We start from the raw sequence: 25,796 nt of genomic DNA, 5'->3' as shown, positions 1-25,796 counted from the left end.
AGAAAAAAAAAACAGAAGGGAAGGGAAGGGAAGGAAAAGAACAGAACAGAACTACATGATCACCTCAATAGATGCAGAAAAAGCATTTGATAAAATGCTTTTGGATGCTTCAACATCCATTCATGATAAAAACTCTCACCAAAGTGGGTATAGAGGGAACATATCTCAACGTAATAAAAGCTATTTATGACAAACCCACAGCCAACATAATACTCAATAGTGAAAAGCTGAAAGCCTTCCTGCTAAAATCTGGAAGAAGACAAGGATGCCCACTCTCACCACATCTATTCAATACAGTATTGGAAGTCTTAGCCACAGCAATCAGACAAGAAAAGGAAATAAAAGGTATCCAAATTGGAAGAGAAGAGGTAAAACTGTCATATGCAGATGACATAATATATACAGAAAACCCTAAAGCCTCTACACAAAACTACTAGAACTGATAAATGAATTCAGCAAGGTAGCAGGATACAAGATTAACATACAGAAATCTGTTGCATTTCTTACATTAACAATGAAATATCAGAAAGGGAAAGTAAAAGCACATTAAGAAAATAAATTTATTTATTTATTTATAGCTGCATTGGGTCTTCATCGCTGCGCATGGGCTTTCTCTAGTTGCAGCAAGCGGGGGCTACTCTTCTTTGTGGTGCGCGGGCTTCTCACTGTGGTGGCTTCTCTTGTTGCAGAGCATGGGCTCTAGGCGTGCGGGCTCAGTAGTTGTGGCTCACAGGCTCTAGAGCACAGGCTCAGTAGTTGTACGCATGGGCTTAGTAGCTCTGCGGCATGTGGGGTCTTCCTGGACCAGGGCTTGAACCCATGTCCCCTGCATTGGCAGGTGGATTCTTAACCACTGCACCACCAGGGAAGCTCACACATTCTCTTTTAAAATCGCATAAAAAAAATTACTTAGGAATAAACCTGACCAAGGAGGTGAAAGACTTAATATGCTGAGAACTAAAACACACTGATTAAGGAAATTGAAGATGATTTAAAGAATTGAAAGATATACCATGCCCTTGGATTGGAAGAATTAGTATCATTAAAATGGCCATACTACCCAAAGCAATCTACAGATTTAATGTGATCACTATGAAATTACCCATAACATTTTTCACAGAACTGGAACAAATAATCCTAACATTTATGTGTGACCATAAAAGACCTAGAATTGCCAAAGCAATCCTGAGGAAAAAGAACAAAGCAGGAGGCATAACCCTCCCAGACTTCAGACAATGCTACAAAGCTACAGTAATCAAAACAGCACAGTACTGGCACAAAAACCAGACATATGGATCAATGGAACAGAACAGGGAGTGTAGAAATAAACCCACACACCTACAGTCAATTAATCTTAGACAAGGAGACAAGAATATACAATGGAGAAAAGACAGTTTCTTCAGCAAGTGGTGTTGGGAAAGCTGGGCAGCTGCAGGTAAATCAACGAAGTTAGAGCACATCCTCACATTATACACAAAAATAAACTCAAAATACCTTAAAAACTTAAATTTAAGACATGACACTGTAAAACTCTTAGAAGAAACCACAGGCAAAACATTCTCTGACATAAATTGTACCAATGTTTTCTTAGGTCAGTTTCCCAAGGCAATAGAAATAAAAGCAAAAATAAACAAATGGGACCTATGCAAACTTATAAGCTTTTGCATAGCAAAGGAAACCATAAATAAAATGAAAAGACAACCTATGGACTGTGTGAAAATATTTGCAAATGATTCGACCAACAGGGCTTAACTTCCAAAATATACAAACAGCTCATACAACTGAATAACAAAAAAATGAACAACCCAATCAAAACTTGGGCAGAAGACCTAAACAGACATTTCTCCAAAGAAGACATACAGATGGCCAACAGGCACATGAAAAGATGCTCAAATCACTAATTATCAGAGAAATGCAAATCAAGGCTATAATGAGGTATCACCTGATACTGGTCAGAATGGCTATCATCAAAAAGTCTACCACTAATAAATGCTGGATAGGATGTGGAGAAAAGGGAACCCTTCTACACTACTGGTGGGAATGTAAATTGGTGCAGCCACTATGGAAAACAGTATGGAGGTTCCTCAAGAAACTAAAAATAGAGTTGCCATATGATGCAGCAATCCCACTTCTGGGCATATATCCAGAGAAAACTCTAATTCGGAAAGATACATGCACCCCAATGTTCACAGTAGCACTATTTACAATAGCCAAGACATGGAAGCAACTTAAATGTCCATCAACAGATGAATGAATAAAGAAGATGTGGTATATATACACAATGGAATACTACTCAGCCATAAAAAGGAATGAAATAATGCCATTTGCAGCAATATGGATGGATCTACAGATTATCACACTAAGTGAAGTAAGTCAGAAAGAGAAAGACAAATACCATATATCACATGTGGAATCTAAAATATGACACAAATGAACTTATTTACAAAACAGAAACAGACTCACAGACATAGAGAACAAACTGATGGCTACCAAAGGAGAAAGGGGGTGGGGGAGGGATAAATTAGGAGTTTGGGATTAGCAGATACAAACTACCATATATAAAACAGATAAAAAACAAGGTCCTACTGTATAGGACCTTGGGAACTATATTCAATATCCTGTGATAAATCATAATGGAAAAGAACGTGAAAAAGAATATATACATTTATATATAACTCAATCACTTTGCTGTATACCAGAATCTAACACAACATTGTAAATCAACTATATATCGATAAATAAATAAATAATATATTCAAAGATTAGAATATTTTGTATATAACAGGTGAAGTATTGGTCTACTTTCTTTTTAAAAGTAGAAAATTTTACAGAAAGGAAGATTACAAAGGTCTTTGTGGCATAACTGTAGAACTAATTGATCCAGAGAACAAGCTTCTAACTGATCAGTTTAGTAATTTATGAAAAATGGAGATATTAGAAGCATAAATTATCTTATTCAAGAAGAAAAAGACATCTGGAAAGCTGGCTTAGCAATTGAGGCCCACTGAGATCCAATAAACCCAATGATTTTGATAATTTTTACAAATTATACCAGGGTTGTGACAATGTGACTGACCGCGTCTATTATGTAGTAGTCATAGTGATCAATGACTGGTAGATATGTCCTAAAGAGACCTACTATCCTCTCAACATTTTGCTTGTGGAGTTACAGCCTTCGTTTAAGTTTTCTATAGAGTTGAAAGAAAACAGCAAGATAGGGGATTTCAAAAAAAGTTGGCAAATTAGATCACTGCCAAAGAAAAGGGCAGAAGGGCTCTACTAACATGGAACAGACTCGGCTTCTCTCTTCTTTCTAGATTATGCCCTGCTGAGGCAGATGTGCTCCCCCTCTCAGTCCAGTTACTTCTCGGCTCCTCTTATTTACCATTCTCTCCTAAAGTTCTTCTTTTCTGCTTTACATGCTATTGAATAAAAACTTTTTGCTCATCAGAAATTTCTGCTACAGGACTGAATCCAACTATTTCAACTACCACAGAATAGCTTCTTCTTAATTCTGAACCATCTGAGCCAACTCAGATAACCCAAGTGAGAGAAAGGTGCCTGGAAGCAAATAATATGGTAAAACTGAGTATCTGCTTTATGTATAAATGCATTTTGAACAATACACAAATATGTTTTAGTTTTTTCCTAAGATATTAAATTAATTTGAACAAGACAATTAAAATTGTTTCTTTTTAAAATATAGAAACATACCTACTTGGCCAGTTGCCACTATGTTGATAAATTTGGGGTGCTGATTTACAGTGAGGCACAGAATATCATCATTATGTTCCTGATAAAAACTCTGAGTCCCTAGAAAAAAAAGAATTTGAGAATTAAATCTGAAAACTTTAAGGTGAAATAGTCAAATGCACTTACACAGAGTAATAAACTGCTGTGTTTAACTTACTTGCTTATTTAACACACATACATGTATATATTTTTTGTGGCCATGCCGTGTGGCTTGCAGGATCTTAGCTCCCCGACCAGGGATCGAACCTGTGCCCCCTGCAATGGAAGCGCCAAGTCTTAACCACTGGACTGCCAGGGAAGTCCCAACACATATTTTTTGAGCACAACATATACACTTCATCCTAAGGATGGAAACATCACCAAGAAATCCTTAAAGTAACGAACCCTGAAATGCATAAACCATGTAATACGAGGTTGAAGACATCAAGTGGCACAAGAGAGTTAAAGATCAAAATGCTATGGAAATTTGTAGCAGATTCTTCTTCTTACGAGCAGATGGCACTTCTGGACTGACACGACAGATTCTGTAAATGTGAATGTGAGTGGGGAAGGGCCTTCCAGGGAGAGGGATACTTGAAGCAATGGTACAAAGGCAGGAAAGTACTGGGTATGCATATAGATGGCTCATTTGGCTGAAGTGTAGGGTAACAAAAAAGAAAAGTAAGAAATAGGCTGGGCAGGCAAATTGGAACTAGAATTACAGAGCATTTTGAAAACAAGCCTATTATTAAATTTCATACTTATTCTGTAGTCAGTGGGGAGGTACTGAAGAATCCTGATCAAAGAAGTAATGTGATTACTCTAGCAGTAGTGACAGTGAAGAGACCTTAGCAGACTATGATTGTGCAGGAGGCAGTAAAGGTAGGCTTGTGCAAGTAAAATGGAGGGGTGGGAAATGAGGTCAGGACGGTAGACTGGGTCCAGATGATAGAGTACTATCAATACTAGGTCCTCCGAAAAGCAAAACAAAACCAAAGAAAACATTTTTAAAATGTCATTTAACATATCTAACATTACTTTAAAGGAACTTCTCGAAGTGAAATGGGCTTCATATTTCCCAGGGCTGAGAGTTCAGTTAAAGGAACAAACAAGTAATTATATGTGCTGTTGGCTCAATTAGTAGATCAGCTAATAGGTCAAGACTTCTTAGACTGTAAACATAGCAATGTATCTCCATAATGGTGAGAGGCCAAATAACCAGAACTGGAGCAGGTGCTTAGTCTTCCCTCTGCCATCTCTCACTACATCCCATCATTAGAAAGATGATTAATTAAAAATCAGGAAATTAAAAATAAAGAAAATTACAAGTGTAAATATGAAAGTGTATTTATACTTTCATCCCTATGTAATTTGTCTTTTGTTATCGTCCCTATTCTCTTTGAAGGATAAGTGAAGCCTCAAAGAGGATTTTCTTTCTAAGAGGTATTTTTTTTAAATGACCCAAATTATTAAATGGAAAATTGCCATTGATTTGTGTAGTACTGATAAATCTTTTTCCTAGGGCAACTAAAACAGAAATATCATATTAATTATTAATACTGACCAGGGGTTGGGGGATTATGACTCACATAATCCACTCTACCTAATTAGAATGAAGCTACCAGAGGAAAAAGCCAGAAATGTTTGGACTAGATAATCTATATTTTTACTTCTAACTTTTAAACTTTTATGAAGTTTACAACTATATGTAATAAAATAGAATTCAAAATTAATACTGAGTATTACTAGTAGAATTATCACATCATTGGTCATCAAATGATGCTCAGAGAACTTTCTTTGCTTTTCAACAATCCAATCAGTTAAAGAGAAATCAGGAAATATTTTCTCATTTTCTTGAATTTAACAAGGTATCATCAGTCAAGTCACCGGCAAGTAGCTTTCTTAGTTAACCTCCTCGGCTTTCCGAGGGCTCAGTGTGAACACTGCCACTCCACCCCGCTCCCTAGCAATCACTCATCCAACGTGCTGCTTTCAGTCACTAACCGTCAAAGACAACCATCCAAACCATCCACTTATGCGTTTAGGTTATGGGGAAATAGAATAAAGTCACAAACGGTTTCGCTATAAAACGTGCTTTCAACATACAGTAATCCTTTACTTCTCATCGAGATCTTTGAGCACTTGAGTTATGAAATCCTTTTTTGCTGTGTTAAATGTCTTCAAGACTGTAAATTTGTTACTTAAAATATTACTAGAAAGTTCTACAGTATGAAATATTTATATTCTAGATTCACATATTTTAATTATTTATATTTTTAACAAAGAGTTTTAAGATGCTAAATTAAAAATTCTAAATTTTAAAAAGTGGGGAATGGAGAATCAGGGTTTCCTACCTGTAGCAATGTTGTGCAGAATTCCCACGGATGCAGTGTGATAAATTATATCATCACCATCATTTAAATAATGAACATTATTCCTACAGTCTCTGCCTCGATAGCCAAAAACAAGCTCCAACACAAGGTCCTGTAACAATGATAAAACCATTATACAATTCCTCATGTCTAAATGTTCACCATTATTTTGTTTATAGAGTACTGGTGTCTTCAGTCAAAATGGAGGATGCATTTTTGATGTTTTATAAATTTCAAACACAAAATTAACCTAGATATACCTCTCTATGTAACCCGTTTTGGGCAGCTGAAACACACATTCCATACTTTTCTACATAAAGTCATAAAAATGAAAGGAGAAGCACAAGGTCATCTGATTCCAAGAATTTTAGTTCTTGAGATTTCATGTGTTAAACATTGAGATACTTCTTGTGTCCAAAAGAAGAATTTCGATTTGTGTTAAACTGTTAGTCAAAATATTTGATCTGCGTACGTAACTCAGGATAACTTATGTCCAAGTGATGTACTTTCAAGGATCCAGACAGTATATCAGCTTTGTGCACTAAGCAGGCTGTCTCTGATAACTCATGCTAAAGTTCTAGCAGATAATTCTGCTACTCCAAGTGTCCATTTTCACTGACCCTGTGAGGCTGAGTGGGGTAGGAAGTACAACAATCACCCTCCCACAGCTTTACGCCTTGTTTTAGACCTCACTTAGCACAGTTTGCTTGTTGCTGCTGATACTGATTATGAAATGCCTTCCTTTTTTGCTCAATTATTGTGCAAAGGTTTCTTTGCTTTGAAGCAGAACCTTCATTAAACCCTACAGTGAATACATCACATGGAGTAAAAGTTCCTGATTTGGTGTAAGCATTAAACCTTTAACTTATAAATTCAAACTGCTAAGTATAAGACACTGCCAAAGTGCCTATGCTTCCATAAACCACAGATCATTTCATACATTTACATTTAGAAGTTCTCTGAGATACAGTTCAATTTAGGGTGTTATTCATAGAAAACTAAAAGAAAGACTAATAAAAAAAAGGAACAGAGGATATCAATCCAAGACTCAGATTTGACAGTTAAGCAATCAATTTTTACAACCAAACAAAAAGGAATATTCATCAGTACATTTATTTTCATAAAGAATAATGAAAAGATGCAGATGTTTTCCAAAAAGGAAACAAACTAAACCCTGTATACATTTTAAGGTACCAATTAACACCGGGGAGTGGGATTTTCCTCACCTCTATGGGTCTCTTTTTCTTGCCGACATTGTTGGTCTGGAGTTTCACTGGCTGTGGCGGGGCCCTGCTCACAGGAGGCCTGAAACAGGTAAGTGGGAAAGAGGAAAGGAACCCATCACTGGGTGCCTTCACTGGGCTTCTCTCACCTGCCCTCCAGAGGTAGATGTCTCTGACACACCTTCACGAAAATGAACCCAATCTGTGTTTCTCACTAGACTCCACCCTCCTTATCTTGACATCTTCTAAAGCAGAAAGGTGGAAAGAAAATATTAGAACTTCTATTCATTTTTCTTTTAACTTCTTTGGTGTATGTTTCATAAATGTAACTAATATAATAGCACAAGAACATATAGATGATAAAAATATACAAATGTTAGTTTTACACACTCAAAAACTTCTACATGGTGTACATTATCAACAAAGCCTAGATTACTGCTCTAAAGTAGCTACCTCAGTATCTTTCACATGGCAGGTACTCAATATATTCTTCTTGAATTTTGAAAATATTTGTATAAACTTTCCATACTGTTGGCAACATAAGTCATGTGTGAGTTCAAATCTGTACTCTTTACCTGCTCCTCTGTGCCCTTTATCTTCTCTTCTTCTGAAGTCCCTAGTATGGTTATGGCATCACCTTCAGTTAGTCAAGCAAGACATTTTACAGTTACAAAGCACTGTAAACCATACAACACTCTGTAAAAGGTTATTACTATTGTCTCCAACTCCTTCTCTTCCCTATTCTCACTATTAACTACATATTTTTCAACTTTACCTACATAGTAGCTCTCAAATCTATCCCTCTCCTTCTCTGTTTCCATCACTAGTTCAGGATCTATTTATAATGAATGTGTCATTAGGTGTATAGAGTTCCCATTTTCTATTATTTAAATGTGGAGACTCTTCCCTAAAAAAAAACCCCTTTGTTTAATTTTTTAAAAATCCACACACATCATTTAGTTTAGTTTTAACTCAGAGAGCCGTTATTCAAATGTTTAGTAACCTAAATACTGAATCTAAATCAATCATATATCAACTTCCTCTTTCAAATTTTAATATTAATTTTGTAACAACTAAATCAGAAAATGATGTAAATTAATTTTCCAGTGGAAAACATTCCAACGTTTCTGAATAAATCCATAAAATTAAAGGCATAACAATATATTTGCATTTTCAAAATGATTTTCAAATTATACATCTATAAAAAGTAAATGAAGTGTTATATCTTGAACATGTAATATAAGAGAAATGTGTATTTTCATATATAATGTGAAGCAGTATGTAGAAGTATAGAAGCATGACTGGTGACATAAAAGTTAAATGCACTTGCAACACTCTATAAAGAACTTTTCAAATTATCACAAAATTTTTTGGTTTCAAACCTTTTTCATATACTTTTTTGAATATCTGTAAGTAATAAATATAACTCACTTTATAATATTTAACATTTAAAAATATTTCTGCTAAAATCATTTTGAAGAATGACAGAAGCTTTGGCTTTTCTTCCAAGTCAATTTTGTTGAACTTTATTCAACATTATTGTCTGAGAACTTTAATAAATGTATAATTTTTATCTATAAATCCTGTAAAATGGTTAAGCATATTTTAATTTTTATAAAGATAATTTATATAAGATATATTATTGCTTGAAATTCCACAACTTGGAAAATTATACAAGTTGAATGAATAAAGTTTTAGTAAAGCAGTTACTTATATAGTACAAATCCAATAATTAAGATGTAGTCATTTCACGCATACTGATTTCAAAGGAGAAAAACATGGAAAACTGTGAATAGAGGTAAAGAACACCAAGTAACAGCTTATTAATGGTAAATATGAAAGATAACCAAGATACAAAATTGGGTCGCATAGAGCATAGCAAAGAGAGAGGATTACCTGGAACCTCTTTCCAGCAGCAGATAAAAAAGGGAAAAGATTACAACACAGATTTGCATTTAAAATAGTAGTACAATATTTCCTGTAATAAAATATGTTTACAAGTTTAATGCAGATAAACAATATTGTATATAGTAAAGGGCTATTGTTTTTATTTATTGCTATATATAAGAAAAGGCCTAGGCTTAGGGCTACTCCATTCATGGCAGGGAAATCAGAAGAAAGAAGATGAAAAAGAAAAGAATTTAACATGTTCTATGTTGTAAACATTAAAGCTTGCCATTCTTATTTTTCCACAGTGCAATCTGAATTTCAAACAAAATATTTAAGCTTACTTAATGCTTATTAACTTAAATGGCTGGTAGCACTGGCCCTGCTATTAAGGACTGCCTAAGGAACCTAACTAAGCTCCCCCTCCCCTGACCCAAAAGGGATTCCCAGTCAACCAGTCTCACCAAGTAGGCAGAGTGAGTCTCGGGACCATGCTGGATTTGGGACTTTTCTAGCAAAGGAAGTAACTTAAAAGAAAAAAAATTCCCCTTAACAACATAATGACTGAACAGAACTGGAAGGGATCACAGAAGTTAATCTTATCCATCCTCCCAGTGAAACCAGGAATCGTCTTTACATGTCTAGAACATCCCTTCATAGCCCTGATGACAAGTGGTCATTTACTAAACTCTGCATGAACACGCTCGTCACAAGGAGGTCACTCCTACAGAAGTCATTCATACCTAAGACAGCAATTATATCTCCACTTTGTTTTCTTTTTTTGAAACTAGTGATTCCCAAAGCGATGAATTATTCTTTGTGTAAAGTGGCCTCCCAACATTCCTTTACCCTCTGTTTCCTTCTAGATCACTGTAAACTGCCAATGTCCCTTTAAAATGCAGAGATCAGTCCTGAATAAGCTACTCCAGATCTGACGTTAGGTCTGAATGTTTTATTTCTTTTAAAATAGTATAAGATTATGAGGGCTTTTTTAGAAGTCACATCACAGTCTGGACTCATATCTTTGCACACATCACCTCCTGCTTAAAACAGATAATGAATTCCTGATATCTGCCAAATTAATTAAGGAGTGCCTAATATTTGATGTGTTGTACAATCTGATCTCAAATCGACTTTTTCATCCTATCTGCCAGCATTTTCCTACTGGTACCTTTTTTACTTCTAAAACAGACTAGGCTTTTCCATATTGTCCTGTTTCAGAAACTGTCTGAAGACATTTTTATCTCACTAAAGGTAGCTACAAAAGCACCCTAAAGAGTCCCTTCTTGCACATATCATTTTATTAAACATACAAATATCATTACTGCCCCTATGTGAATGTTTTGAAATTAATGAATACATTAAACAAGCATTAAATGAAGCTAACAGGTTTGTTATCAACTGAAAAAATTTTCACTGATAAATATGTGTGACTGTTTTTATAAGTCTTTGAAATTTAAGGAAAAACTAAACTATTAGAGTATAGGAGTTTGTGAAAAGTCATTTGTAAAAACACTGATTATAATGAAGACCCTCATAACAACACCCACATATTGTATCTATAAATGCAACTCTTCTGTAGGATTTGTCCTGTTTCACTTTCTGGTTCTTTCTCAACAAATGTAGTTCAATGTTTCATAGGGGGAAAAAAAACAAAACGTTAAAATACCACAAAATAGAAGAATAAATTTTTGAGTAAAGTATTTTCTTTAATAAAATACTTACCTTACTACTCCCTGCCTTCAAAAGGAGCAAGAGGAAAAAAGTAAGGAGATATACATGAAAACTGATGATGAATAAAATGTAGCAGTTTACTAAACAGATTAAAGATAATATGTCAACAGAATTCTAATGAAATACAAAAAGGCCTAAATTTTATGTCACATTGTTTTGAATATTTTTATTCAAAAATACTGGAAATTTGATTGACAAGTAACTACTTAAAATACATAAGATTAGCTATAAACATATATATAGAAAAAGAAAAACATAAAATTATTAATGTCATTTAGGAAAAAGACTCCATGAAAGTGTCAACTAAATAAAGTTGTCAAACTGTCATCAGAAATATTTTCCTTTTAAGTGGATATTTGACAAGCATTTGTTTTGTTTAAAAAGTGCTTTGTTTTGTATATGACAATATACTTTATTTAAAACATGAAAACAATTATGTATACAGACCATTTTATCTCCTCACAAAAATTCAAAGCTGGTGAAAAGAAATATCTCTTCATTTTTATCTCCTTTGATTCCTGCATTTTATGAAAATGAAGGCTCCTAACTATGAATCACAATAATGACTTCTTCTGCGTTGGCATTTTCAGAAGAATTTAGTAGAGGTGAATTGTAAAATAATTTGAGGACAAAATGCAAAATAAATAAAAAATAATTTTGAGAAAGTTAGCTATAAAAAATGCAAGCTACCAGCAAAGATTACAATTATGACAGTGTCAACCATTCTTTGTGAGCAGTAAAATGTTTCCATCTATCAGAACTCAGGTCTCTTCAGCAATGAAGGAGGAAATTTAAGTGTTTTACCATGAGCGATGGCCTACAGATTAAAATTAGGTCACATTTTCTGACATACCAAATTTATCTGATAAGTGATAATATTTTCTTCAAAAAATCAATATGATAAATGAAAAAGATTAATGGGAATGTCTAGAGTTCCTTCTTCCCTATATTACATCTTTCATTACCTGTGAGGTATAATTTCTTTTAGGTAATATTAAGTACTATACTGCAAATATTCTAATTATGAACATCTATATTTGCATACTGATATGTACTCTTCTGATTAATAAATATACAGGTAGTGTTCATTACTTTGTGGATATTTAATTTCAGTACCAAAAAGAAAAACTGTTAGAGAGTTCCCTGGTGGTCCAGTGGTTAGGACTTGCCACTTTCACTGCCGTGGCCCTGGGTTCAATCCCAAGCCATGCGGCGCGGCCTGAAATGAAATGAAATTCAATTCAATAAAAAGGAATTGTGTCAGTATTAACCAGGTATCTCCTTAGGTTACCTTGTATTTTATTCCAAGGAAGGGGTGGGTGAAGACTTACTACTTAAATTCTTATATACATTATTTCATTTCATGAAGTACTCCATAAATTGGGGATTATAATGCTTATTCTTCCTTTGTGGAAACTGAGGCTCAGAGAGAATGGTTTCTCAAGGTCACACAACTGGCAAATGATAAAAATGAATATTTTAACCCATTTATCTGATTCCAAAAACCATGTCGTTTGCACCGTATGACGTAGCCTTCTACCAAGTCATTTCAACCTTGCTCAGCTTTTAAAAAACATACCTCTAGTTTAATAACTTGCCTCTTTATAAGTGATGAATAAACGGATAATCACTGTCTACCCTCTTTCTGTAAGGTGACCCCCCATTGCTATTATCTGAGGTATACCACCATCAGCAAACGGGACACCTGGAAGAGGAGCTGTGGAGGCATCATGACCTCAACATTCTACCTAGAATTTCAGTTCAACAGCATCTCTAGTTCTCCCCTCTTCTCCATCAATAACATGTATCTCACCCTTCCAACTTCATTCTTTTCCCTGGATACTAAATCCATAGGTGCAAACTCAAATTCCTCTGCCAATGCTTTCTTTTAATATCATTTCTATCTAGCTGGGCTCCAATGGTCTTTAGCACTATCCTCACTAACTATACATTCACTTGAATTTTCCACAAATTCTGTTCACTGTGAATGAATTCCCTTTCATTTTTAGCTTTTCCCTCAAATACTAACTTTTTATAATAACGTTTTCCTCATCACAGCTTTCTACAGAAGAGGTCACTGCTGTTCCTACCTCCCACTGCTTCTTTGTTCTTCAATGTAGTTTCTGAATAATTTTTCCTTTATCATTTCTTAAAACCTCTTCATTTCTGAAATCCATGCCATTCACTGATCCATATGCCTCTTTATTGATTTCTATCTTCTCTAATGATTTTAAAAGCATCAGGCTCACAGTTTCTCTCTTTCCTCATAAAACTGCAGTGCACATAGCCTTACTTTTGATTTGCTGATTCTAGACAAAGACCAATAATTCCCATTAGAGACAAGCTATACTTCAACTTGCCTTTTTGGAAAAATTTTAAAATAATGACTTTCTATCCTTGATCAAAAAGGCACACGGATAAAAAGGCCTTTTAAAAATTTAATCATCTCTCTGCTCATGTGCTTCCTAAAACATAATAGGTATTGGATTCAATTTGTATTACTTCTTGAAACCCTATCACATATATTTATAAAAGTTAGCAAATAAGATTCCTTTAATCATATAGACTTTATATGTAGCATCATTCCCTAAGCTACTTGCAAAAGACAGTGTCATTACCAAAAAGTATTTAAGGACAAACATGCTTTCTAAGAGGTGCTGGGAACTGTAAAATGCAAGAGTACCACTGTTACTGAGTTTTTGCAAAAATTCATTCAGTTAAACAATCAATTCAAGTTTTAATACCAATATCTTTCTAGTTTTAAACTTGATTGTTACCTCTCATCAACTGAGGGTTCTTTTTGTTGCAAATGAGGCTTGATTCCAAACACTGGGCGAATATTTGTTGATAAGGCTCTGATGGTGTAACTGATTTCATTCTCCCTTGTGACATCACTGTCATAGCCTAACATCAAAATATAAGAATTATTCTCTATGTTATAACTGAGGAGCTCACTTATGATCTTAAAAATTGGATACAAGGATGTTCAACAATATGAAATAAGTTTAATACACTGTGTTATAATCAAATTATGCAATAATATACAGCCAGTAAAAATGATGTAGAAGAATATTTAATGATAAAGTTCTCAAAGTATTGCTAAGTGATAACAGCAAGCTACAAAAAATAAACTCAATATGATATCATTTTTGTTAAAAAAATATAATGTATATAAATACACATACCCCTACGGGTACACCCCAAATGTTAAACAGAGATTACCTCCAAGTGGTCAAATTATGGATGCTGTGTTTATTTTTTATTGCAAAACACACTTTCTAATTTTTCTGTAATGAGCTGGTATTACTGGTATATTAGGAAAAAACCAAAATTATTTTAAAGTATGAGGCTCAATGCTATAAATTTATTTTAACAGTACTAATTTAAAGTATGATTATCATTCATTGGTAAATGAAGAATATCTAAGTTATTAGTATATGACAGCCTGTTGTTTTTGATTCACAAAACAAATTCTGTTGTTAAATAGACCGAAAGGACTAAAACCACAATTATTCAAGCATTATTATTACTTATTTAACTTCCACAGTTTAAATCAGTTGTGCTAAATTTTTTCTATGTTTCTGTTAAACTAAAATATTTTAAAACGACATACCCCCATCTTCTTCAGAATCTATATCAGATTCTTCACTATCACAAGGCCTTTTTTCTCGATATCCCTCCATTTCATTTGTCCAAACCATTAAAGACATATCTGTACCTCCTAAGGTAACCAACATGCTGTCATCAAAAGTCCAGCGCACATTTGTGACATGTGTACTATGGGCCACATACCTCTTAAACTTTCCAAATTTTCCCTAAAGGTAAAAAAAAAAAATCAAAAAATCTTTCTGAGAAATTTTATTACTTGAAAACATTGTTATAATTTTGAATTTATTTCTTAATCTGTGATTGAAAATTAATCATTACAAGGCACCTTGTAAAAAAAAAAAAAGAAAATACTGAAACTCACTAAAATAAAAAATAACAATTCCCAAACCTGACGAGGACAGGATAAAACTAGTAGTTTTGCACATTGCTAGTACTATGGGCATAACTTTTTTGGAAATCAACTTGGCATTCTACATTGAAAAGGATGAAAATGCTGACCTTTGTCTCACCAATCCCTCTTTAAGAGATCTATGCTAAGACATTTTCTGTGCAAAAAATAGTTGCCACAGTATTTACTTATAGCAGTGAAACATTTTAAATGCCTTAAATATTCAATAGAGCAATAGTTAATTACGGTGGATATCTTTGGAATAGTACATATCTGTTAGAACAATGGCTAAGCAGACATATTGTTGGAAATAGACACAATAACTGGGAAAATCAGTATATAAATGCCTATGTACATAGAGCACGGCCATATTAACAAAAAGTAATTAGCAAACATTTCGGTATATACCCAAGTAAATATCTTTCATCGTAGTTCATTAGTGTTTTTGTTTATAAGCAGATGTTTCACATAGGAATGTATTTTTCTTGTAAATATGAAGAAAAATCCAAGTTATAGATACTGGCAACTTTTAAATCTAAGCACTAGCATTACCAAATTTCATAAGTAAATTTCAGATCAACATATCATAAGCAGGTTTTAGATGGACATCTTTTCAAGGGTGTTAAAATAAGAAATGTCTTAAATATACAAAACACAGTAATAGCTAAATCAGTGAATTGTTTGGAAATGAAGACTCTTAATAAAAATTAGCTGAAATAGAAGGTGAATCTGTCATCAAAACACTGTAAGAAGGTAGCTTCCCTAACATTTTGTGGTTCTTGCTACAGTAAGATGAAGAAGGAATCTGCAGACCAATATCCTAGAACGTATTTCTAAGGTTCCTATACCATCTAGAATATTGAGAATGACGTTTTTGACTAATAAATGTTCTACTGGAACACATTCTTATACAGAAGGTACTACTACTTAAGTGTATCTAAAACAAGGATTTGTGAAATGTTTTCTTGGGTGCCTGAGTTCTCTACAGGAATTTTTAAACTTGTGTTTTCATTTCGATGCTGATCTAAAAATATTCATATGAGCAGTTAATTGAGACCACCATGCACTGAATATCATGATTTCAGTGCCATATTTCAAATTTATATTTATGTTCATGTTGGTACTAGATTACAACATATATTTGAATTTGTGGCAATTAAGAAATAAATGCATCTATACTTGATATATGAATTTTATTTTTGTGCTAAGTGAAAGCCTAATGTTTCCCAGTGGTTTGAATAAAGGAAAGCAATAAAGGAATTTAGCCATCACACAGCACACAGTAGCATGGGCATGCACATTCCAAAGAATCTCTACAGTTTGGTTTTAGGAAAATAACATCACTCATTCACATTAAACCAAAGTTATTTTGACTTTATAGGTAGTGTCATTTATAGTATTTTGTATTTAATTGGTTAGAACATTTTAAATGTTAAAGTTGTAAATATCACAAGTTTATATTTCCTGTTAATGGTATATATTTAATCAAAAGAATACTAAAATTCTTTAATATTAGGGCTAAAAGAATGTTTCTTCTAAAAGGGCTATGGATACTCCTCAATACTGGGAAACTGTACAATATAACTTAAGGCATAGGATCATAAATTATAATACTACTTCATAAATTATAATACTACTATTATCTATAGATAATACTTTTTATCTATAGATAAAAGCTATAAATATGATGTCAAGAATAGGAAACGTAATTCTGAACCTTTCATATTACATTACATATTCCATGTGTAATATTCATATTACAAAAAGAAATGCTATGAAAGGGCATTACTTTAACCATTTTTATGATTATGATCATTAGAATTAAAGAAAAACACATACTTTAGCAGGATATCTAAATAACTTCACAAATCCCAAATCATCCCCAGTAGCTAGGACTGTTTTGTCACTGGTGAGGCAAGAGGCAGTTACATCTGTGACTTCTCCAATTACTGGCCAAATTCCCTCACAACATAAACCAAGCACACTTGTCCATGATGCCCAACCAATTTTTTCTACCTAAAAAAGAAAAAAAAATGCTCTAAGGTTATAACATTTAACCCTAAAAAATTAACAACAAAAAAATCTGAATATTTTTCTTTGTAATTAATATATGTCACAAATAAAATTAAAATTTTAATAAAAACAGTTAAACAAATTAGTAGCTGTCTTGGTTTTGTAGCTTCCCAAGTCCACCAGTTCCTACAGAAAAATTTTAACATAACATTATTCAAGATGTATTTATTATATATCCACTGTGTATTCTAGATGCGGAACGTACAGTGATAATATATAAGACTTTTTCTGCTTTTAGAATAATCAAGAAATTTATTATTACACTTCATGTCTAAACTTCTACTAATAGTTTATAAGCATATTTTTCAATTAATCATTACTGGAAATTAAGAATTTTACTTACAGTCCCTCTCCTTATTAAGCTACTTTCACGTTATATTTGTTTAGCTTCTCTTCCTTGGTCATGTCAAAAAATTTTGCTAATATGTCAGCCACAAAACCAAACACATTTTTTTCTTTTTTTTTCCCCTCAAACAGGAATTTGCCAATAAGCATCTTAGGCACATGGGTTCCAAAAGATTTGACAGACATGCAGTACTCCAATCTTAGATGGCATGTCTTTTACATGCTATTGCATGCTTCTTATCCTTTGAGGAAAGTAATTAGAGAAGAGCTAGACATACAAGCAAGCAATTTATTTCTTTTCTTAATATAGAATCTCTTCCTTTACCCAGATAGGCATCAGCTTTCTAACCACTTTCTGTCATATCAACATTACAAGCACTACTATCTTCCTACCTCTCCACTGGGGATGGTTTGTTTTTTCCCTCTGGGAGCTTCAAAGAATAACTGTTCTTTAGCACCAGTGTTGACCTGTAAAAGCTTCCCTTAAAAAAAAATTTAAAAATATACACATATATAAAATATAAATACATATACAGTTAGTATGATATTTAACTTTTATGGGAAAAATTAAGCTTAAACCCTCTGCAGTCAACCATATATATAATAACGTAATTAAACTCATAAATGGCTTAATTTGTGTGTGTGTATATGTGAACTATTTCTGTTGTTATACATCCCAATCAATATGGGTTATGTAATTGGAAGTGCTTTTGCATATTCCTACTTGTAAAAATCCTAGAAATAAAATTTGAAACCTTTTTTTAAAGAGTATTTTGTTAAACTACATTTGGAAAAACTTTAATTTACAACACGAGATTTATATAGGTGACTATCTGAAACAAAAATTCCTAAAATGGAGCATTTAAAATATTTAGCATTTATCTAAATTATTAAACACTGCCATATGCCACGCATTCTGCTAAAAAGAGATACTCATTAAATTCTGTATGTTATACAACTATGACAATTTTAGGGAATGTATTTTATTGAATGCTGGGAAAATTACATTAAAACTGGGAGTTCCCTGGTGGTCTAGTGGTTAGGATTCCAGGCTTTCACTGCTGTGGCCTGGGTTCAATCCCTGGTTGGGGAATTGAGATCCCACAAGCCGTGGGGCAAGGCCAAAAAAAAAGCGGGGGCAAATACTGTTATTAAAAAAAAAAATCCTCATTAACATAACTATTTTCCAAAATTTCAGTTACTATTTATATCAAGCTTATCTGACAAAACCAGGACAAATGACTAAAAAAAATTTGTATAATATTTAAATTACTTTACAAATTAAAGAATTTATCACTTACTGTACTATCATCTGAATTACATTAGAAGTATTGAAAAGTCCAAACTCACAGCATTCATCTTTAGGTGTGAAATAAAGTAGTGGAAATCATTTTGAGAATAACGTTTGTTTTTCACAATGCTTTTGAACTCATCTGTTGAATTACTTGTTTCTCCAAAATAGCTATACTAAGTCAAATGAAACTTTTATCAAATAGTAAGTTATTTAGAGTCTTACCTCTAACATCCCAATCAATATGGGTTATGTAACTGGTAGCGCCTTTGCATGTTCCTACTCGTTTACTACTCATTACGTTGTATATATCTATAAAGCTATCATGTGATGCTACAGCAAGATATTTCCCAGAACCTGTAATAGAAACATATTTGCTTGAAATTTTCTACCCTTAGAAATATTTTTTACACTCTACAACTAGAGTCAATTTTCTTAATTTTTTTTTGGAGGAACTCTTAGGTGTTTCCTAAGTTATAACAAGACATATGAGTCAAACGACAAGTGGTAACATTTTCATGTATATTATAATTAACACAATGAAATAAAATTTTAATGTAGTGAGGTAGTTCAGTGGAAAGAAAATATCAAAAATTATATACAAAGTAATTTTCATATTCTTTGCATGTAACCGCCAACTTACTTAAGCCAACATAAGTAAATTTTGCCTTAACATTAGTAATCCTGTATTATAGTAGGTTTTGCATTGGTAATGAATATATGGAAATTGAAGAAGCAAAATTCATGTAATTCCAAAAGCATTAAGAATATAATGAAAATAGTTATCCAATCTGTCTTATATTATAAATGAGGAAAATGAAGCTCAAAGAAATGCCTTGGCCCAAGTCACACAGAAAATTTAGGGAAAGAATTGGCACTAAGCCAGATATTTTGCCACTGATCTAATATAGGGCTTTTACCTCTCATTATACTGCCTCTTCTAGTAAAAAACTAGAATTCTGAGATAAAATAACAGTTAATAAAAATCAAACATTGATACATTCATTGCCATACTCAAGTTAATAATCAAGTATGATTTCAATGAAATCTTACCTGGTGAAAATCGAATATCTGAAATAATGTCTTTTCTGTGGTGAAAAGATACAAGATCCTCCAGAGTATCTGCATTTGCCATTAAGAAACTTCCATCATTGAGACCTACAGCTAAAGCTTTACCATCAGGAGAAAAACAGCAACATCTCCCACCTAAAAGAGAAAGAGAGCATGTATCAGGTAATTTTCTTTTATTAAAAAAAAAGTATATGCTTAAGGAAACTTTAATTTCAAAGAGGATTCCTATATTTATTATGGTTTCTAATCAATATTAGAAAGAAATAAAGATGCAGATAATAAAGCTTTCTATTGAGATCAATGGTATGGCATTCCAAGCATGAGTTAATACAAACCATTTCCTTTTCTGAATGTAACAAAAGTGAGTACTGATATTTACCTTAAAAGGAATTAAGCTGATGAAAAGAATGAGAGATGACTAACATAAAAAGTCAATGATATATGTGGAAATGTTGTTGTTTGGGGAGTTTGCTACCTTAGTAGTTTCTATCCAACAAAACAGAAATTTAAAATAAGGTCATCTTTATAAAAATGTTTTCAAATTTAAAAAAAATCTGACAATAGGCAATTATCAGTTTAAGCTCAGAAGATCTATACATGTTTCAAAACTATACGTGAAGAAATAGTGATGTTAATACTATTAATTTAAAAAAAATAAGGGTGAATGCTGTATTGGCAAACACAAAAAATGGGCTTAACTTGACGGCAAGGGATGTAACAGGCATATTCAAAGCCCTAAGGCTTTTGAAGTCTGGCATAAAGTTTGGAGTGGGAGGGATAGGGTACACCTGTTATAGAATGAAAAGTTATAGAATGAACTGAGAATAAGCAGTCATGTAATTATCAAGCATACATTAGAAATCTAGGATGTGATTTCTGATACTTAAGAGTCAAGAGATGATGGTGACCTGAAGCAGGGTAGCAGCAGTGGAGGTAGTGAGAAATGGTAGGATTTGTATATATTTTGAAGAAAGAGATGGCAGGACCTTGACCAACTGGGAGTAAAGTAGGAAAAAGAGAAAAGTAGAGGCTATTTTTTCGTTTGATTGATGATGTCATTTGCTGAGATGGGAAAAACTAGGGGAGGTACAAGTGTTTGGTTTTGTACCTGTTATGAATGCCTGTGAGAAATTCAAATGAAGACATCAAGAAGCCAGTTTGATACATTAATACTTCTCTGGAGTTCAAGGGAAAAGATATATACAGGCTAGAGATATACATAAGGGAGGTAGTAGCACACAGATAGCAGTTATAGCCATGAAACTGGAGAAGGCCTGATATTAATTTATTGCCTCTCAGCTCCAAATCCACCCTCCTTGATCCTGCTACATGATTACTGGAGCAGGACCCTATGGACATTTTTCCATTGCCAGTTGACTTGGTTTTGGCCAGTAGAAGGTGCTGGAGGGTTCCTGCAAGGCCAAAGAAGAAGGAAGGGACTTTTATTCCTTCTGCTGTGCTGTAACCAGTGGATCAATTAGCGGACAGGAACTGGGGGAATAGGGGGGTTTCTCTGCCATCATAGCAGATCTCCTAGATCAGCCCTCCGGCAAGTTTCTTTTCCACTGGCAGGTTGTATGTTCCTGAGGCACCTACGCCCTCTCCAAAGAGATCTGAATCTCAGCCTGGGGGAAGAGGGGAGGGTCCACCCTGTAAGTTCATTCCTTGATCACCATCCACTAGCCCTATGGGTGGTAGCTGCTTTCTGCATCTGCTACTTCTATACCCCTTAGAATCCTCTTTCACACCTTTTAGTAGTTAAATCACCGTTCATTAGCTAACACTCCATATTAAATTTTCCCTGTTCAAATTACTGGGGTGGTTTCTGTCTCTGATTGATACAGAACTGGTACTGAAGTGGTCACAGGAGACAGACCATTAAAGATGGGGTTTGCAGAACTGGTTTAGTCATGCCTTTCTTTGGGCTTGAGCATAGTGCTGAGCCCTTGCCAATGGGAAATGGATGCTAGCAATCCAAGGTATGCACTGGCATAACAATTAACGAAGCTATCTCCTGTGGTTGATTGTGAAGTATCCACTGAAGCTGAGTGCCCTGGGAGTCCAAGCGGCTGCTGCCCTTGACCATTACAACAATAATGGTGACCACAAGTTCTGTGTTTGTACAAAAGATTACACTGAATACACAGAGCATTTACAGAAAGAAGTAACAAGTGCAGGTTCTTTAAACTCTCAGCACGAGTCATGGTCTGAGTAGAGAACTTCCAAGACAAACCTAGAAGAATTTCTGACAGGGCTGATATTGCTGAATATTTACAATGTCAACTGAATTCACAAACTCACCAAGTTTTCTTGTGTGAAAGTTAGGCCGCTGATTGGGAAGAGAACCCTTAACTGTGGAGTGGGAGCATCTGGCTGGACTCAGACAAAACTGAGAATCTTGAACTTCTGAGTTATTTGGAGTTTCACTGGCCAATGCAAATAGCTTCCTCTCCAGTGTCTGAGAAGACACACTTTCTGAAACAGACGCCTAGCAGAGGATGCTTAACCTTCTGAAGAACCATCACAATCATTCCTTTGCTGTCACTAGACTCCTAACTCGGATCAAATCTCAGCATGCCCTAAGGCAGAGGTTGGCAAACTTCTTAAAGGACCAGAGAGTATTTTCAGCTTTGCAGACTACTCTTAAAGGACCAGAGAGTATTTTCAGCTTTGCAGACTACACAACTCTGCTACTGTAGTGCAACAGCAGACCTAGACAACACATGAAAGAATGAGCATGGCTGTGTTCTGATAAAACCTGATTTATAAAATCAGGAGGTGGGCTGGAGTTGATGTATGGGCTGACCTCTGATATACAGGAAGAAATCCAAAACCCTAGGGAGGTAAGAATGTTGGAGGAGATTTTTCACATGCAAACTGCATACCCTCCCATCAATTACATCCCTTGAAAAAGTCTAGAAAATAGTCCCTTCATGAAAGCACCGAGAAATACATTAATTAAGGGCAGCATCTGCATCACTGAAAAGCTCTGTGACTGTCCTCCCATAAAGGTCAGGAATGGGAAATGTCACCATTAGTATGGGCTCCCTGAATCAAAAGATAATCCTGGAGAAGCAGAGGTCAAGCAGCAGCACTTAACCAACAAAAATAAGGTAGACTATTTTATCAAAAAGGGCAGCAGGGATGTACTAATAATCAGAATGTGCTGGCCTGTGGAGATTTCTGTTGGTGGCTAATTAATCATCGTGTCTCCAGGAACAAAATAAGTAACTTACTAGATTAGTGTTTGATCTATAAGTAGGAAAAACTCCAGACCTGGTGGCTATAACACCTGACTTAAATCACCACAATGGAGAGTCACAGTTTCTCAACCAGTTTTCAGACCTAAGCCAATTCATATACTCAGAGCCCCCTGATTGAAGGAGGGCCAAGTTCCAATGAGGAAGAACCCTGTAGCACTGTCACAAGTGTATAACATAAATCTTTCTCCAAGGATCTGTGGCCGCTTAGTAGAATGACTGTGAACTGAAGGAAAGGAAAGATCCAAACTTCCAGGAATTACTGGACATGGGCTCTGAACTGACACCAGTTCTTAAGAACACTAAAAGCTGCTGTTGTACAAGCAGTAAAAGTGGGGCCTTATGGTGATCATGTGATAGATGGAATCTAAGTCCAATTTTGAATCATAGTGGACCCAGGTAGTCTGTGGACCCCACCCAATTCCTGAATTTGAATAGATATACTTGGCAACTTGTAGAATGCTCTACGGCTGGCTCTGTGATCCATGGGGTAAGGGTCATTACAACAGGAAGAACTAAGTACAAACCCCTGGAAATTCCTCTCTACTAAGACAACCAGAAACAAAACCATAAGCCTGAGAATTGCAAAAATCACTGACATTACCAAGGACGTGAAATATGCAGGGGTAAGAATACCTATCACATCATCTTTGCTTGTTTGGTCTGTGCTGAAATAAGATGGATTTTAGCTAATAACTCTGGATAATAAATTTAATCAGGTTATGATTCCAATCGAAGCTACTCTTCCAGATCTTTACTAGAACAAATTAACACAGTCCCTAGCATTTCGCTGCAGCTATTGCCCTGGTTAATGCTTTTATCTCCATACCAATTTGTAAAGACCACCAGAAGCAGTTTGCTTTTACCTGGCTTGAATCTGTGGACACCTTCAAATCCTTGCCTCAGGGCTATTTCAACTCTCCTGTTCTTTGCCATAATACAGTCTACAGAGATCCTGATCATCTTGACATTCCATAAAACATCTCAATGGTCCACTACATTGATGACATCATGCTGAATGGATCTGGGGAGCAGGAAGCGACAAGCATAATACTTTAGATGCCTTAGTCAGACAGAAGTGAATCAAGAGAGTGGCAGATAATTCCCACAAAAATTCAGGAACCCTGCCACCTCAGTGAAGTTTCTGTGGATCCAATGATCTGGAATATGTCAAGACATTCCCTCCAACTGAAAGACAAGTTGCTACACCTTCCATCACCTACCACGAACAAAAGGACCAGAATGCTTGGTAGGCCTTTTGGAAAGCAACACATACCACATTTGAGTGAGCTGCTCTCTCCATCTATCAAGCCATTTATAAGCTTCCAGTGGGGACCCGAACAAGAGAAGGCAAGCTGATCTTCCACTTTGGTCTTATGATCAAGCAGATTCAATGATACTCCAAGTGTCTATGGTAAATAGGGATGCTGTATGGAACCTCTGGAAAGCTACCAAAGAAGCATACTTCGGACTGGGAGAAATTCCATGCCCTCCTTTACAGATAACTATTTTCCTTTTGAGAAGTAGTTTCTGGGTTGCTACTAGGTCTTATTAGACAGTAAGTAAATGCCTAACTATGGGATATCAGGTGACTGTATGTCCTGAGCTTTCTTTCATGAACTGAAAGTTACATGACCAACCTAGCCACTGACTGGGTATACACAACAGCAATCTGTCATCAACTGGACACAATAGAAAAGACCAGGCTTAGAGAGATCTAGAAGTTACAAGTAATTTATATGAACAACAGGTGGCTCAGAATCTTTCAGCAATAAATCCTATAGCGCAAGGCCTCTTCTCTCTCTCAATCTACACCTATGGCCTCATAGGTGTTCATTATGATCAGCTGACTGAGGAAGAAAAAATCTGAGCCAGACTTACAGATGTTCCAACACAATATGTTGGTACCTGCCTTAAAGCATCATAGCCCCACTCAGGGGTGACCCTGAAGGACAGCAGTAAAGTAAAACTTCCCAGTGGGCAGCCTTCAAGCAGTACATCTGGTTTACCACTTTTGTAGTGAGAGACAACTAGATAGACAGATTTACACTGATTCATTAGCCACTGTTAACTATTTGAATGAACACTCAGGGATGGAAGAAACAGGATTGGAAGATCAGAGACAAGGAAATCTAGAAAATAGATTTGTGTGTAAAACTCTCAGAAAGGGCATAGGCTGTGAAGATTTTTGTGGCCTAGGGAAAGCCCAATAAGGGCATCCACTGCAGAGGAGGCTCTCGATAATCAGATGGTCAAAATAATATGCTCTATGGACATCAGGCAGCCTCTTTTCCTAGCCAGCTAGCACTTGCTTAGTGAGCCAAAGGTGGCAAGGACAGAGTCTATGCTTGGGTTAATAAAACATGGACTTTTCTTTATAGAGGCTGATCTTGCTGCCACTACTGCTGAGTGTCCAACCTGCTAACAGTAGAGACCAACTGAACCTCTGATATGGCACCATTCCCCAGGGAAACTAGCCAGACGCCTGGTGGCATGCTGATTACATTGGACCTCTTCCATTATGGAGAGGACAAAGAGTCATCCTCACTGGAATACACATGAACTCTGGATTCACCTTCTCTATTCACAGAGCTTCTGCTAGCACCACCACCTGTGGACACACAGGATACCTTATCCACCATCACTGAATTCCGTGTTTCTGATAAAGGAACTCATTTCAGAGTGAAGGATGTGCAGCATTCAGCTCATACCCATGGAATTAACTAATTTTATCACATACCCTCATCACCCACTGAGGGCTACTAACAGAATGATGGAATGGCTTACTGAAAACTAATTTATAGCACCTTT

The 25,796-nt window shown here is 35.1% G+C and overlaps 1 protein-coding gene across 2 annotated transcripts in view; it reads right to left on the bottom strand.

Moving 5' to 3' along the window:
* EML5 (EMAP like 5) overlaps nt 1-25,796 on the bottom strand; it is a 156,048-nt gene that overhangs the window by 30,329 nt on the left and 99,923 nt on the right. Inside the window, exons 22-32 of one of the 2 annotated variants that reach the window (XM_024736256.1) lie at nt 19,708-19,860; nt 18,880-19,011; nt 17,757-17,845; nt 16,785-16,961; nt 14,562-14,763; nt 13,726-13,852; nt 10,940-10,954; nt 9,224-9,232; nt 7,331-7,409; nt 6,087-6,216; nt 3,715-3,813 (exon numbers count right to left, since the gene is read on the bottom strand). In XM_024736256.1, coding sequence (XP_024592024.1) covers nt 3,715-3,813; nt 6,087-6,216; nt 7,331-7,409; nt 9,224-9,232; nt 10,940-10,954; nt 13,726-13,852; nt 14,562-14,763; nt 16,785-16,961; nt 17,757-17,845; nt 18,880-19,011; nt 19,708-19,860 — 1,212 coding nt within the window. The remainder of the gene's footprint in view (nt 1-3,714; nt 3,814-6,086; nt 6,217-7,330; nt 7,410-9,223; nt 9,233-10,939; nt 10,955-13,725; nt 13,853-14,561; nt 14,764-16,784; nt 16,962-17,756; nt 17,846-18,879; nt 19,012-19,707; nt 19,861-25,796) is intronic. The other variant, XM_024736257.1, reaches the window with a different exon arrangement.

The sequence above is a fragment of the Neophocaena asiaeorientalis genome, unplaced genomic scaffold (assembly GCF_003031525.2).
Source record: "Neophocaena asiaeorientalis asiaeorientalis breed wild unplaced genomic scaffold, Neophocaena_asiaeorientalis_V1.1 scaffold152, whole genome shotgun sequence".
Taxonomy (NCBI): domain Eukaryota; kingdom Metazoa; phylum Chordata; class Mammalia; order Artiodactyla; family Phocoenidae; genus Neophocaena; species Neophocaena asiaeorientalis.
This window is presented reverse-complemented; position numbering and strand designations above follow the sequence as displayed.